The 14,692-nt window shown below is 35.9% G+C and overlaps 1 protein-coding gene across 8 annotated transcripts in view; it reads left to right on the top strand.

Moving 5' to 3' along the window:
• The window catches only part of LOC129763075 (phospholipase A1 3-like), a 101,222-nt gene that overhangs the window by 13,756 nt on the left and 72,774 nt on the right, over positions 1 to 14,692 (top strand). For all 8 annotated transcript variants that reach the window (XM_055761828.1, XM_055761831.1, XM_055761829.1 and 5 more), the window contains 2 exons: positions 7,668 to 7,881; positions 8,161 to 8,329. In XM_055761828.1, coding sequence (XP_055617803.1) covers positions 7,835 to 7,881; positions 8,161 to 8,329 — 216 coding nt within the window. In that variant the 5' untranslated portion in view covers positions 7,668 to 7,834. The remainder of the gene's footprint in view (positions 1 to 7,667; positions 7,882 to 8,160; positions 8,330 to 14,692) is intronic.

Genomic DNA, 14,692 nt, shown 5'->3' with positions numbered 1-14,692 from the left:
AATCGATGAAAACGTTTTCATTCACTTAATCCGATGAGAGGAATCTCTGTAGTCCAAGGGCTGTACACTCACCTTACTAAGTGCACGATGGTGAGTTCAAAGTTCAGGACCTTCAATTGACAATTTTTGTGTTTAATCATACGATAAAATATTTAGTTTCGCATAGAATAAAATACAACCCGGTTGACATTCTGTTCAAAAACATGTATTTGTAGAAAATGTGCATCATTTTCTCAACATTTGAACGAGATAAAAAAAACAATCAAACAATCCGAAACCTTGATTGTCACTCGAAAGATAGACTGAAATTTTTTTATGTAGTTTCTACTAATTGAACTTAAAATTACCTATAGCAATCGGCCCTTTTCAGGGCTACTATTTGGAGTTTCAAGAGGGTTAAATTAACAGATTTCATTTAAAATTTCCAAAAAATATACTGTCCTGAATAGTCACAGTCTTACGTCCGTGCCCCAGGCTCAGACCCTTCTACTCTTTTTATAATTAAGACTAACAATTTAATAATGACTAAATCCAACATTAGATTGATTGGACAGCATTAGGATTTAGGACTAGGTTGGAGCAACTATCCAATTTATTGTAATCAATTTCTTTTTTATCACATTTGTTTATTTATTTAGGCTCATCAGCATTTTAGCTATAACAGAGATGGATTTTACTCGTATACATGTTATACGTTTTATCGTATCTATACATTATACATTACACCGTAGCCATTTAGGCGTAAGAGCATTCCTTCTGTTCTTCCATTGTTCAGTTAGACCATCGAACCGCGGAGACAGTTGATATGATCATTGTAATGTTATTAATAGCACAGAAACCCGATGTTTCTTGCAGAGCAGAGCAATTGTATGGATGAATCGATCTCAATTCAACCGTGGATCGATCTCCATCGCTGATCATTGTGGCGTGGACGTAGTTATTCCATAACAATACAATACAATACAATACAATTGAGAGCTCTGAGTTTTGAACTCATGATCGATCGATTAGTAAGCGAACGCGCAACCAATGTGGCTACGAAGAACCCCATTGTGATCAATGGTAATCTTTTTTATTCGTTCTACCCTATAAAGCACTACGCTATGTATTGTTTTATCTTTTGTTTTCTGTCGAACACCGACTGGATCGATAGCATGTTTATCATCTAAATGAACAATAGAAACAATTTAACGTTTCTATGATGGACTAAATAAGCACTAGTAATACTTACTGAAAGCAGCAGCTGTATCATTGTTTCGCCGTTTTGGTATTAGTATATTAGTGTATTTCTAGTGAATTAACACGTTTGCACATAGATCCTTCCTATTTTAACATGTACCAATCGGCCATGATTGTTTTAGCATTACACTTAGTACAGATATATTTCAGTTTGAAAGAAAAATTATAATTGAAAAAACTTTGATCGATCGGCTAAAAAAACGGCTGAACGTATCAACATGAAACGTCCACATGTGTTTTGGAGATACACTAGCCTAAAAATTCTCCTGTTAAAATTAGAACTTACTACAATATTTGCAAAACAACTGATGATTTTTTTAAAACACTAGATAAACTTTGTTTTTAGCACTTTGTTTAAATCAATGCGCCATATTGAAATGATTTTTTTTCCGTCAAAGCAATAAATTAAGTTTGTACACAATCTATTGGAGTTTTCTAAACTGCCTTTCGATTCACGGTGCAATCACTATTTATTGAATTATTCATCATCAAAGACGAAGAGGTTAGGTAAGTTGGGTTTACTTTTGAATTGGTTGGTAAAATACTGTGTTAGAGTACTTAAACTAAAAAAAACAGAAATAAATCGTTTTTTTTATTGACGTGGGACTACGTCTAACCGGAGATGAAACCTAAACACAGAACAAGCAGGAAAAAATGAAAGATTCCGAATGCTTATAACTCGAACATTTCTTAATAGATCGGAAAGATGTTTGCATCAATTAATAGGAAATATATCTACGCGTCTATCACAATAGATAAAATGTTATTTTCCATGAGATGAACAGTTGAATAACTGCAAAATGTCAAGCGTTATCTAAACGCCCTAACTGCCAAGTTTTGATTGGGCCGATTTACGGTTTCCCCAACACAGATTTCAAACTCAATGTACTTGTATCAATAACAATTCCACAGTCCGCTAGCAACTAGTTGCCGGTGGTGGCCATCATCATTAGCAACGAGATATTTCCGCCGAATGAAAAGTGGAGGAAGGGAGTGAGAAGGTCCCACGTCTATCCGGTTATGTCCACGACATTACCCACCCGTCTTTTTTTTCGATATTGTTGTCAACTAAACTAACGTGTGCACAAAATATAAAACATTCTAATACTTGAAAGATTGAGCTTCAAAATGATGTAGGGTAACTCGGGGTGATTTGGACCACGCTCCACTTGGCTTTTTTATAATGTCATTTTTTTTTACTGGTGAACCGTATGCATCTAATGTCAACAAAATTTGGTCAAATTTGACAGGTTGGGAGAAACAGTAACATGAACAAAGCAGGCATTTGATTGTAAGAAAATGTGAATTTTTAGATCGTGGTTTCAAGTTTTTTTCCGCTGATTAAACAAACTTTTCGTGTAATGTGCTGAAAAGTTCTGTTCGCCTTCAGAAGAGGAACAATTTGATGCAGCAAAACTGGAGGTTTGATAACAATAAATGAAATTTATTGCATTTTAATTTTTGCATGTTGTGTGGGGTTGGTTACATGTACACGTTTCTGTGGGGTGAATTGGTCCTACAGGTTTGAAGCTTTTCTTTGGTCCAATTGATTTCAGATGTCGCGGAATACAAAAAAAAGTTGGACAGCCAACGTTGGAAGAAGAAGGAGCTTTGAAAGAGCAACACAGGCCATCAAGGACGTATTTTCTTTGACCAAGCATTGAAAGTGTTTGAAAATGTTCGAAAAACGGTGAAAAGATTCAAGCAGAATTCGAAATGATCTCAATGCAATTTTTCTGGTCTGGAATCTGGCCAAAACACCTGGTACCGATCTCAGAACACTGTTACTGATATTATCCTGTATTACTTTACATGAACATAAGTATGTTTTTTTCGATGAAACACATCCTGGACCACATCACCCCGCATCAAATTTTAATGTCCAAAAATCATCTTTTTTTATTTTATGATAAATATAGTGAATTGAAGCTTCATATAATGATTAAACGTTATTGATTGAGAGAAAACAAGTGTAGCCAAGTGTACAATGTGGATTTTTTTTTATTCAGACCGTATTGGTTTGGAAATATTAGGCGATTTGCTTAGGGGGTCCAAATTCCCCCCATTTCCCCTATATATCATCTGTATGTGTTGATTTTTCACCAAGTTACAGTATGTAAAAAATCACTTGAATTTTCGACTTCGACTGAATCAATTCTTAATGAATGAATGGATATTTTCAAAGTTTGATGTTCTTCTTGCAGGTGTGTGAGTAGATGACCATAAGTATTGAATTATAATTGATACAGGGAAATACATAAAATAAAACGATTTTGAACTGGTTGGTAGTCCCAAAAGAATCTAAGTGTTGGCGTAGCTTTGTATAAACAATCGTAGATGGTTGATACATGATTCATTCTTGGTCTCGTGAGTTCAGTATATGAGATTCCTTCCTCGCCAATCAACTCAAAGCTTTTCTTAACGTTGGATTAGCCACTTAACCCTTTTCAGCGCAACCCTTTCCACAGCTAACGCTTTATAATGAACTCTGTCGCAATCCAGCGGTCCACAAGAATATCAAGAATGAGAATCGATTCCATATTCTAGAAATACCCAGCGCAAAATATACCTACACTTATTCGAATAGACGATCGATTGAACCATTCGTGAACATTTAATATTGGCTATCTTGCAAACATCAAACAAGACGGTTTCTTCGATATTGTGAAATATTCTCTACCCCAACCCGTGATGATACATTTCGTATTGTACGCATCATCTATCCTCAGTGGCACAGTTCGCAGTCTTGATAGGATAGTCGCTTTATCAAAAATTATTGTCGATGCGTCATTTTGACGGACTACGTCTTCCATTTCTATACCGGGGTGTAAAATCAAAGTTTCGAAAACGAAAGCGTTACGCCGGAGACCGAGATTTTGAGTGTTAATAGCTCCTAAACAACTGAACGAAATGGTATGATAAACATTTCATTCGAAAGATAAAATGTCTACGCGTTCTATACTTGTTACTTTCTGATCCAAAAACTTGTTTCAATAGTCTTAAATTTGCTTTCAAAATAGGCTATTGAAATCACCAATCGGTATATAAATGAGCGCCGCTCGGAAATCCACTCAGTTCTAATTGAACAGCGATTGGAGCATGTTGTCGCTGTTGTGGTGAAGCTCTTCATTTATCATGAAAGCGCGGATGAACAGTGTCACCAAGAGCCTGTTTGTGCACCTTAGGCCAGAAAGGAATCCATCAGGAGGAGAGTGATGCTACAAACGGTTCCCCGGGAAGATCTCGAAGCAGCCGCTACACACACACATACACGCACGGAATTCTTTCCGTTTGGATCGAGAAAGATCCGGAAAATAATCTGCCAGTTCCTCTAGGAATTTAAAAATACATTCATGTGAAAGAGTTCCTCTGGGAATTTAAAATTACATTCATATGAAAGAGTTTATTTTAATGTTTTCTATCCATGTAACACTGTGACCAAATACATTAGGTTTTGTGATTTTTCAATCAATCGCAATCAACAGGATAGCTTCTGAAGATTATTCTTCCCCATCAGTAGGATATTTCCGTATCCAATATTGGATGCATAAAACCTTGTGCCTCCAACGTAACGCTCTCGTTTTCGAAGTTCTCCAAATATTCATTCATTCATAATGAATTCAGATTCAACTTCATACAAATCAACGATAGTCCTACGTCACCCTTGCGGTTATACCATAGATATAACCCACTTCCTGTTTTTTTTTCTACAGGTTCTTTTCCGACCGGTAGCAAAATAGAAACGGGATTGGTCAGAGAGAGCAATGTTTCAGCGAGCACCAGTTTATATACAGATTTGTGTGATTTCAATTGCCTATTTTCAAGGCAATTGTAAATCTATTAAAACAAGTTTTCGAGTTCTTCGTTAAAGGCTCCGCTCAGTCCGGCGACAGGGAAGAAACGGGATAAAAGCTTAGTTGAGCTAGCAAGACCATCATTCAGTTAGTTCGTAATCACAACTAAATGAATTTCAGAGCAGGCACAGAGCCTGTTTTCAAAACAATTTATGCCATTAAAGCAGGTTTTCGGGTAAATAAATAACAAGCATATAACATTTTATCTTTCGAATAAAGTGGTTTTCATACCACTCTATTTAGCAGGCAAAGAGATATTAACGTTCAAAACCTTGCACATCAGCGTAAGGCTCTCGTTTTCGAAACTTTGAACCTACACCCCAAGACGTAGCCCTACGTCAAAATCGTTCGGTATCTACAACCGAGATGCAAAATGTGAGGTGGGAAGATTCTTAAATCTATGAGTTCACATATTTTGCTTATGTTTGTTACTTTTCTTATAATAGTCCACTACATAGGAATAGTATTGATATTTAAAGTGAAAATAATCAGATGAAATGAACGAACTAGTTTTTTTCTTCAATCAATGGTAGCGTTCAAAATCATAAGGGCTCAACTGACATTTTAGCAGAAACTGAAATTTCAGTATTAATGAGGTGTTCTAAACTTAATTTTAACTCAATTTTACTTCTCGATACGTCAACCAAAAACGTAAATGAACGAAGTCAGAGTTTCAGAATCGTTTGTTCATTTCATTTCATACATTTGACAGTGCGTGGGAAAAAGGTTGCAAGTTTTTTTTAGTGTAAAATGCACTTGAAAAATAAATTTGATTGACTCCATATGACCTAGATTAAGACGAAAAGATTTCCGCTTGCGTCCTCGTTTAAGACGAATGAAGTGTTCAGCATTGCGAAAAAAGTAATTAAACTTCCATGAAGTTAAAATCCAAACATAGTGGACATTAGAGTTCTAATTCTGATATAGAAAGATGAAACATTTTAGTTCGTGACATGTTCTGTTTATTTTTTAAATGATGAATGTAATGCAAAAAATATTTTTTGGAAATATGTAATTTTTTTTCTTTATATCCTCTTTCAACGTTATTCGTTGACACATTCAATTTTGTACCATTTGAGCAACTGACTGTTATGCCTGGTATGTGAACTTCCTATTCTCGTGGCTACTAATACAATCAAAGTTTAAAACAACCAAAACTCGTGAATCTTCCCACCGTCTATTCTTCATCTCGATCTCCAACAACAATTAGTTACGCTACAATATACTTCGAAAAACGGAGTTTGTAGTGGTATGTGGACGCAGTAAAAGGATATATTCCTTATGGTGTTAATTTTATCACTCTACACCATACTCATGCACTTCGATCGGTCATGCATAGTGCTATTTCCAGCCGGGTGCTATGATTGATGCTAGGATCGTTAGCAAATTCTCAAGCAGAACTGTCAGTGGGATACCCAATTCATATGAAAACAAAGGGAAAATGTCAGTGGGATACTCGATATGTTGGCTCCTGTCAGTTCAATAGGGGTTCTCTAAAGACGTCACCCGGCTGGCTATTTCACTACTCTGCTGGGCGCCCTATGATATGCAATTGCACAGCGAGACAGCGTGGGGTTCTTGTATGACGATGATTGGAACAGTACAGCTTTCGATATGACGATAATTGGTACATAGATGTGAAATTGTACCAGTTATGGAAATACAAAAATACATGTTGTGTTCGATAAAATCATGTAAAATCACAACATGTGGAATCACAACATAAAGAAATTTGTATTTCATGCGTCTACATTGTTTGCGTCGAAACGGTTGCTTTTCTGTATGAAAATCTTATTATTTTAATTACATTACATTCTTAGCAAAATGCTTAGAGGCAAGCGTTAATGGGACACACTATTTTCAAACTATATGTTTCAATAAAAAAGAAATATTTCTATCATGGAACTAATGATATAAAATCATATTAGGGATATTAAAAATAAGACATATTTTCTAAAATAATAAAAAACTCACTCATATAACCATAATTGTTTTTTTATCCCATCTGTTTATTTTTATTTTCATTATTAGGCTCATCTAGCAATTCAGCTGTAACAGAACCAAATTTATCGTGTGCATTTTTCTCATGTAGTATATTACACAGTAGCCATTTAGGCGTAAGAGTATTCCTATTCTATCGATACACAACACATGCTGCATCCTTCTTTCGGTTCTCTTCATCTGAGACATCCAATGGCCACTCAGTTTTACGAATCTGATTAGTAGCTAATGCTTCTGAATCGGTTTTAACCAACAAAAATCACACAAAAATGATGTAGAGAATATCATTGGAAACAACTCCGATAGAAGATGATTCTTAATACTTTTAAACCATGTTACAATTTGTCAAACTTGCTCAATAGGATGATGTCATTAGCATGTTGAGCCCCGGTCGAACTGAGACTTCCCGTCTGGCCCAGGTCGGTTCCTGCGTGAGCTTTTCTAAAATCATTTTATAACTTGGTTATGATACGTTATGGATATAACATTTTTTGTTACCAATAATATCAACCGATACGAATCAGTAATCAATCTATCTATAGTAAACTATCTGTTTTCTCATTTATATTTCAGAAACCAATTTAATTGCAGTGGCACAAAAGAATCAGCCAATCTCGAATAACTGGATACAAATATAAGAAAATTCCAACATCCATCCCACTTGTCCAAGATAAACATACCAACGATACCAAGTGGAAACAACACTTCTCGAAAGTACAAATAAAAACTGGGGAAAAACCATGTCCCGAACTCTTGGTAGTGAATCCAGAGCAAATCTCCGACACCGGTAAGTGTTCAAAATCTCGTTATTCAAATGTTTTCTCTCGTCAAGCTTCCCCCATACCAAACACCGTTCCCTTGGGGCGATTGTGAGTGGTCAGGACTCTCACATAAATCATGCTTGTGCCACCACCTCCCCACTGGGAGAACTACTACTACTCCTTCTTCTTTCCCCCCACAGAGGGACTACCGATGCTTTTGTTAGTAAACTGGCTACACCTAATCTGTGAGAGTGTTTTTTTCGTTCTTATTTCATTTTATGTTTTTTTTTGCTTCTTTCGCCCAGGAATTGCACATTTTTCATCTGCGCCAGAATCACACATGTTTCCCGTCGTCCGACGCTGTCCACGGTGGCGATGGCCCTGCTGGTTTGGGCCATGGCGCTGCTGATGTCCGAGGCGGGGAATGCAAATGCAACGCCCGCCGACGGTGGCTTGACACGGGTTAGCATAGCGGTAAGTTACGTTAAGAAGGTTTCCATGGTTGAAGCTTCTTGGGTTATTTGCGTGTGATCGATTTTCATGGCAGAGCATGACAGTACATAATGACAATAATTGGATATGTTCTCGAAATATTCTCGGTAAGGGTTTCCGTCGGCTACAACCCCTCCCGTTGCGTTCCAAGTATCTTTTCTTGGAGATTTTACTCCCAAATCAGATATCAGGAGCCTTTGGCTCGAATACCAGTCGCAGGTGCAACAAAGTGAAAAGAACATCAAGCGTGTTGCAGTTTACCATTGTAATGCCATTCCAGGCTTCTTCACCTCGTCCCGGAGATAGTTACTGATGTTCTGTGTCATTCCAGCGCTCCGTGAAGACAGGCAAATTGAGTTTTGATGTCAAAGATGCACACACATTCCGTGTGTGTGTTTGCAGTATGGCGTCGTGTAGAAGAAGGTGCACAGTTAAAGGATGCATACAATCACAGCTGCAACAGCTTGTTTGCTGAATTTTGGAATGAAATTCTTTTGTTCGGAAGTTTACGTTCCAGTGGTACAATACATTGTGAGGTGGAAATTGAAGAATCGCCATTCTTGAGATACACTTTCTAGTGTTGAGTTGGATTTTGTTTTCAACGGAACAGATGACGGGCAGGAATATTCATTCAGTGTTATGGAACGTGCCTGTAATTTGATATTGTTTTACGAGGACAGCATATATGGATCTCAATGTTGGTCTTTAATGTCAATCATCGTTAATCTTCAAATTGCTAATATTATTTAAGAAAGCAACAAACAGCGTCTAATTTGCTCCCCACAAAGTGTGAAACATTGTAATGACGGCCGGTAGCTGTTTTCCACCTAATCCAAACTTCCCCCCCTCTGAATCCTCCGAGGACTGTCATTGTCGCCTCCATCACCCCATCGGTTATAAATCAGATTATAAAAGATTGTCTTATTATGTGAAATATATTGCAATTTATTTTCATTCGTGGGATGTGGAACGCTGTCATCTTCTTGGCACGCCACCAGCTCTAGGGTAAGATTGTTGACTATGGGTGATTGAAAATTTCGAAGTATTCGAATTATTGCTGATCGAGGTTATTACCAAGATACTGGAATGATAGTCATTATAGTGGCTACAATTTTACTAACTCTGTAATCCCTCAGTCTATTAGGGTGCACTATTGAGTCCTCGCTCTTTTTGATGAATGTGAAACTTGTGGGAAAATGGTTACAAACGAATAATTGAGAATATTTCCCATAAAATGGTTCCCAATCGTTCTCTTGGGTAGCTTGGGTAGACTGCACACTTCGTAGTTGCTCTCCATGGTTGACTTGAAGCAACGAAATTGCACAAAGAACACATTGAATGACGCTTGGGAGTAACAAACCGCTCACATTGTACAAGTTTCGGTGATCTGAGCATTAAATAGTCAATAATGACGCCGGCCACCTCCTTACAGTCACCACGGGGAGGGAAGGAACGTTAGTTAGTATGATATGCGCGGCCAGTAGGGTCGTCTCTATAGCGTGGCTCCCTTGCGATTAGCATGGAAGGGATAGTTTTCAACCGTGGGAAACCTGATGAGGAAATCGATATTAAGGTGCCAATGTGAATATGTGCAAATGTGCAAACGCATGAGAGAAAATCTACCTTGAAATTTCAAAAAATTACCCCATACAAAATGTTAAGCACCTCGGAGAAACACCCTATGCACCCTATTCAGCTTAATGTCTTGAAATAGCATGAAATGACGAGATCTACAGTCAGCTCGAATTTTTTTTTTTCACAAAAATCGACACTCTGGAACGACCGGTAATTTTTGATCCTAAATTTTCGAGATCACAGTAAATCTCGACGTTCCGAGCAATTATAAGACATAAAAATGAAAATTTTGCATCAAAATTTTGTTTCGAAAATACCATTTTCATGAAAGAATGAAAGAATAAAGGAATAAAAGAATAAAAGAATAAAAGAATAAAAGAATAAAAGAATAAAAGAATAAAAGAATAAAAGAATAAAAGAATAAAAGAATAAAAGAATAAAAGAATAAAAGAATAAAAGAATAAAAGAATAAAAGAATAAAAGAATAAAAGAATAAAAGAATAAAAGAATAAAAGAATAAAAGAATAAAATAATAAAAGAATAAAAGAATAAAAGAATAAAAGAATAAAAGAATAAAAGAATAAAAGAATAAAAGAATAAAAGAATAAAAGAATAAAAGAATAAAAGAATAAAAGAATAAAAGAATAAAAGAATAAAAGAATAAAAGAATAAAAGAATAAAAGAATAAAAGAATAAAAGAATAAAAGAATAAAAGAATAAAAGAATAAAAGAATAAAAGAATAAAAGAATAAAAGAATAAAAGAATAAAAGAATAAAAGAATAAAAGAATAAAAGAATAAAAGAATAAAAGAATAAAAGAATAAAAGAATAAAAGAATAAAAGAATAAAAGAATAAAAGAATAAAAGAATAAAAGAATAAAAGAATAAAAGAATAAAAGAATAAAAGAATAAAAGAATAAAAGAATAAAAGAATAAAAGAATAAAAGAATAAAAGAATAAAAGAATAAAAGAATAAAAGAATAAAAGAGAATAAAAGAATAAAAGAATAAAAGAATAAAAGAATAAAAGAATAAAAGAATAAAAGAATAAAAGAATAAAAGAATAAAAGAATAAAAGAATAAAAGAATAAAAGAATAAAAGAATAAAAGAATAAAAGAATAAAAGAATAAAAGAATAAAAGAATAAAAGAATAAAAGAATAAAAGAATAAAAGAATAAAAGAATAAAAGAATAAAAGAATAAAAGAATAAAAGAATAAAAGAATAAAAGAATAAAAGAATAAAAGAATAAAAGAATAAAAGAATAAAAGAATAAAAGAATAAAAGAATAAAAGAATAAAAGAATAAAAGAATAAAAGAATAAAAGAATAAAAGAATAAAAGAATAAAAGAATAAAAGAATAAAAGAATAAAAGAATAAAAGAATAAAAGAATAAAAGAATAAAAGAATAAAAGAATAAAAGAATAAAAGAATAAAAGAATAAAATAATAAAAGAATAAAAGAATAAAAGAATAAAAGAATAAAAGAATAAAAGAATAAAATGTTCCACAAAACGGCAACAGAATGTGTGCGTGTGATGTAAAAATACAAAACTACATCACTGTGTGTGCTGTATCGATGGATGATAGCAATTCTCCAGTGGGAACTTGTCTCTGGACTTTTGTATTTGCAAGTTTACATCGGGAAACATAGTTCTGCAAAGAACTGTTAATTTAACTCCTTCTGCTTGCTAAATGGTGGATTAATACGTGCTGTGGCAGGAGCGAGGAACGCGCGCTATATACTTTCGTTCAGGTTGAGACAGGAACGTTGAAACTTGTTGGCTCCTGCTGCTGTCATCCGAGTGGTGGCATTTATGAGCCATAAAGAACCGTGAGTGAAACGTACGCTCGTTCTGACGAACCGCATCAAATGAGTCTATACTTTGTAGCGACTAGAACTTAAATGGTTTCTTAGCAATCAATACACTGTGGCACCTTATATATTTAATGGGTTCCAATGTTTCTTTTATGGGCGAAAAATCGCGTCTTTTCCTAAATTTTTGTGTTCATCTATCAACAAATCTTAACCTAGCTTAGCATTCTACCCAGCGATTCTCTGCACACCTATTACTGTTCACACCTATTACTGTGCTTCACAACAGAAAGATTGAAATTCCATACCTCATAGCGGCCATCTTGAATTCTGTAAATCTGACATACGCAGTCATTTGTCTTCCATCAGGCTTGTCACTTAACAGTTCGGCTGGAAAGTTTATAAGGTAACACAGAAAAACTATTTTTTCGCAAAATTCAATTTTATTATTCAACATAATTGCCTTCGAGAGCGATACAGCGATTTTAGCGATCTTGCAACTTTTCGATACCATTTTTAAAGTACTCTTTCGGTTTTTCCTCAAAATAGGTCTCAGTTACGGTAATCACTTCATCATCGGTCTTGAATTTCTTGCCAGCGAGCATTCTCTTCAGGTCTGTGAAAAGAAAAGCGACTGCAGGGGACCAGATCTGGAGAATACGGTGGATGCGGAAGCAACTCGAAGCCAGATTCATGTAATTTTGCCATCTTTTTCTTTGATTTTTGATTTTTTTTTCAATCGACCGGTTGCTGTCAAATTTTGACACGTATCCATTGAAAGATGGTGCTTTGTGATAGTCATGTAGATTTTTGCAAGAGAAGCCATCTAAACGTCAACCTTATGAACTTTTCAGCAGAACTGTTAATCATTAATGAATTCATGCTCCCACAAGGTTTAGGGAGGCGATCGGATTTCGTCGAAATATAATTTTTAGGATGAAACGAATTTCCGACTGTCAAACAAGCAACGACATTGCCTAATGGCGTGTTTCCATCTGGTATATCTATAGCTATAGATAGATTTATTCACGAGGAAATAGATGTAAAAAGTTGAGGATATATTTGATACACTTATTCGAGGTATATATTCGGGTTGGGGAATAAGTTCGTAGTGTAGCTTTTATTTAAACAAAAAACAATAATTATATCAATAAGATAATCAATTATATATTCGCCACAGTTCATTTTTTCGCCAATTCACGATTGGATTGACGGCCTTTCTCGTTCAAAAATGATTTGAGACATTCTTCATCGAATTTAGAAGAGGAGTGTCATCGACGTCATAGTCGCCATTTTTGAACTTTGCAAACCATTTCCGTACGGTAGACCCTCTTCATACACGTTGCAAATGTCCTGGGAGACGGTTGGTTTTGCGAACTTTTATCACTGATAGCTTACATGTGATGCGTGAGATGTGTCAAAGTAAAAAATTAAAAACTTAGACTGCAATTTCGTCATAGAAAGACTTTTACTCGAGCATTGTTCATGTTTGAAGGCCGCCTAGATGGTGTAATTTGAGTCTTTCTATTCCGAAGAGCTGGCAATGATTGATGCAGTGGCAATGAGGTCATGGAAGACAATATCATACAGGCAATTGATGAGATACCAGCCGAAATCATCGAAAAAGCAATCCTTTTGAGTAGACAACCTTAAAGGAAGTCCATGCCGGTGACTCCTATGGTCGAATGGCTATAGTCACAATTTTAATCGACGCTTCGGTGTCGGTTTTAGTCAAAAAAGTTCGTCATATGTACACTAGGGTGTCAATGAATGTATGGGAAAAAATCGACCCTAAAATTTCAAAAAGTTACCCTATACAAAATGTTCACCACTCGCAGGGTGAGGGTGTTCACATGGGCTCGCAGCAAACAATCTTTGTGATTGTGGCGATGGCTACCACGACATCGAGCATGTTGTCTGGTCGTGTATCCGGTTCCATGCTGCTCGCTCTCAGCTCTCTAGAGCACTGAGAGCAAAAGGCAGACAATCGGATATCCCCGTCCGGGATATCTTAGGTAGCCGTGATCCTGATCTTCTGCTTCATCTATACCTGTTCCTCAGAAACGCCGATGTCAACGTTTAATGATGTTTCCTTCGTTGTGTCCCCGTTTCATATCCCTCCTATCCGATCGATAAACTTTTACTTAGTCGCGGCAATACATACACACACTCTTTACAGACACACGGGCCAAAGGTTGTGCAGTCCACTGATCATTCAACAAGAGCCAAAGGTTGTACCGCTCATGACAACTCTACACGAACTGATGATTGCGCCGGCTAGTGACCATTCTATCCTGGATTCCTCGAGTCGAGAAAGACGCACCACGCTAGATATGAGGTACAGACTAGGGGGGCGTTGCTGATTAATGGTCAGCTGCATCCCATTAGGAAGTATCCCGTGTCGGGCACACGTACAGAGCATTGGAGACAGCAACATCCCAATTACGAAAACACTCGTAATACTAACCTCGAGCCAACCGCGAGTAATCGGTTACATATTACTAAAATAGATAATAAGAAAAATTGTCAAAGTATTGAACTCCCGGCCCCGTGAGGCTAACGCCATATGAGCCTTTATAAAAATATATATTTTGGAAAAAAAAAGTTCACCACCTCGAAAAAACACCCTATGCCAAATATCTGCTCAATCGGACTTAAGGGAGAGTGGCGTAAAGCGTTCAAAGTTTGAGTTTTTTGAAAATCGAAAAATCACCCAAGGGGAGAGTAAAGGAAATCGGGGTTTTCGAAAAAAAATTTTTTATGACAAATGTCTTAAAATTGCATGAAACGTCGAGATCTAGTGTCATCTCGAAAAAATATGTTTGTCAGAAATCGACACTCTGGGACAAAGTTTTTTTTCGGCATGCGAAACTAAAAGTATGGTTTAGGGTGCCAATAAAAATAGTTATCTCGATTTTTCATTTGGAAATTGCTACGAAATGTTGATTTGCACGATA

Source organism: Toxorhynchites rutilus, chromosome 1 (assembly GCF_029784135.1).
Source record: "Toxorhynchites rutilus septentrionalis strain SRP chromosome 1, ASM2978413v1, whole genome shotgun sequence".
Classification (NCBI taxonomy): domain Eukaryota; kingdom Metazoa; phylum Arthropoda; class Insecta; order Diptera; family Culicidae; genus Toxorhynchites; species Toxorhynchites rutilus.
The sequence above is the reverse complement of the archived record's forward strand: the minus strand, read 5'-3'. Positions and strand labels throughout refer to the sequence as shown.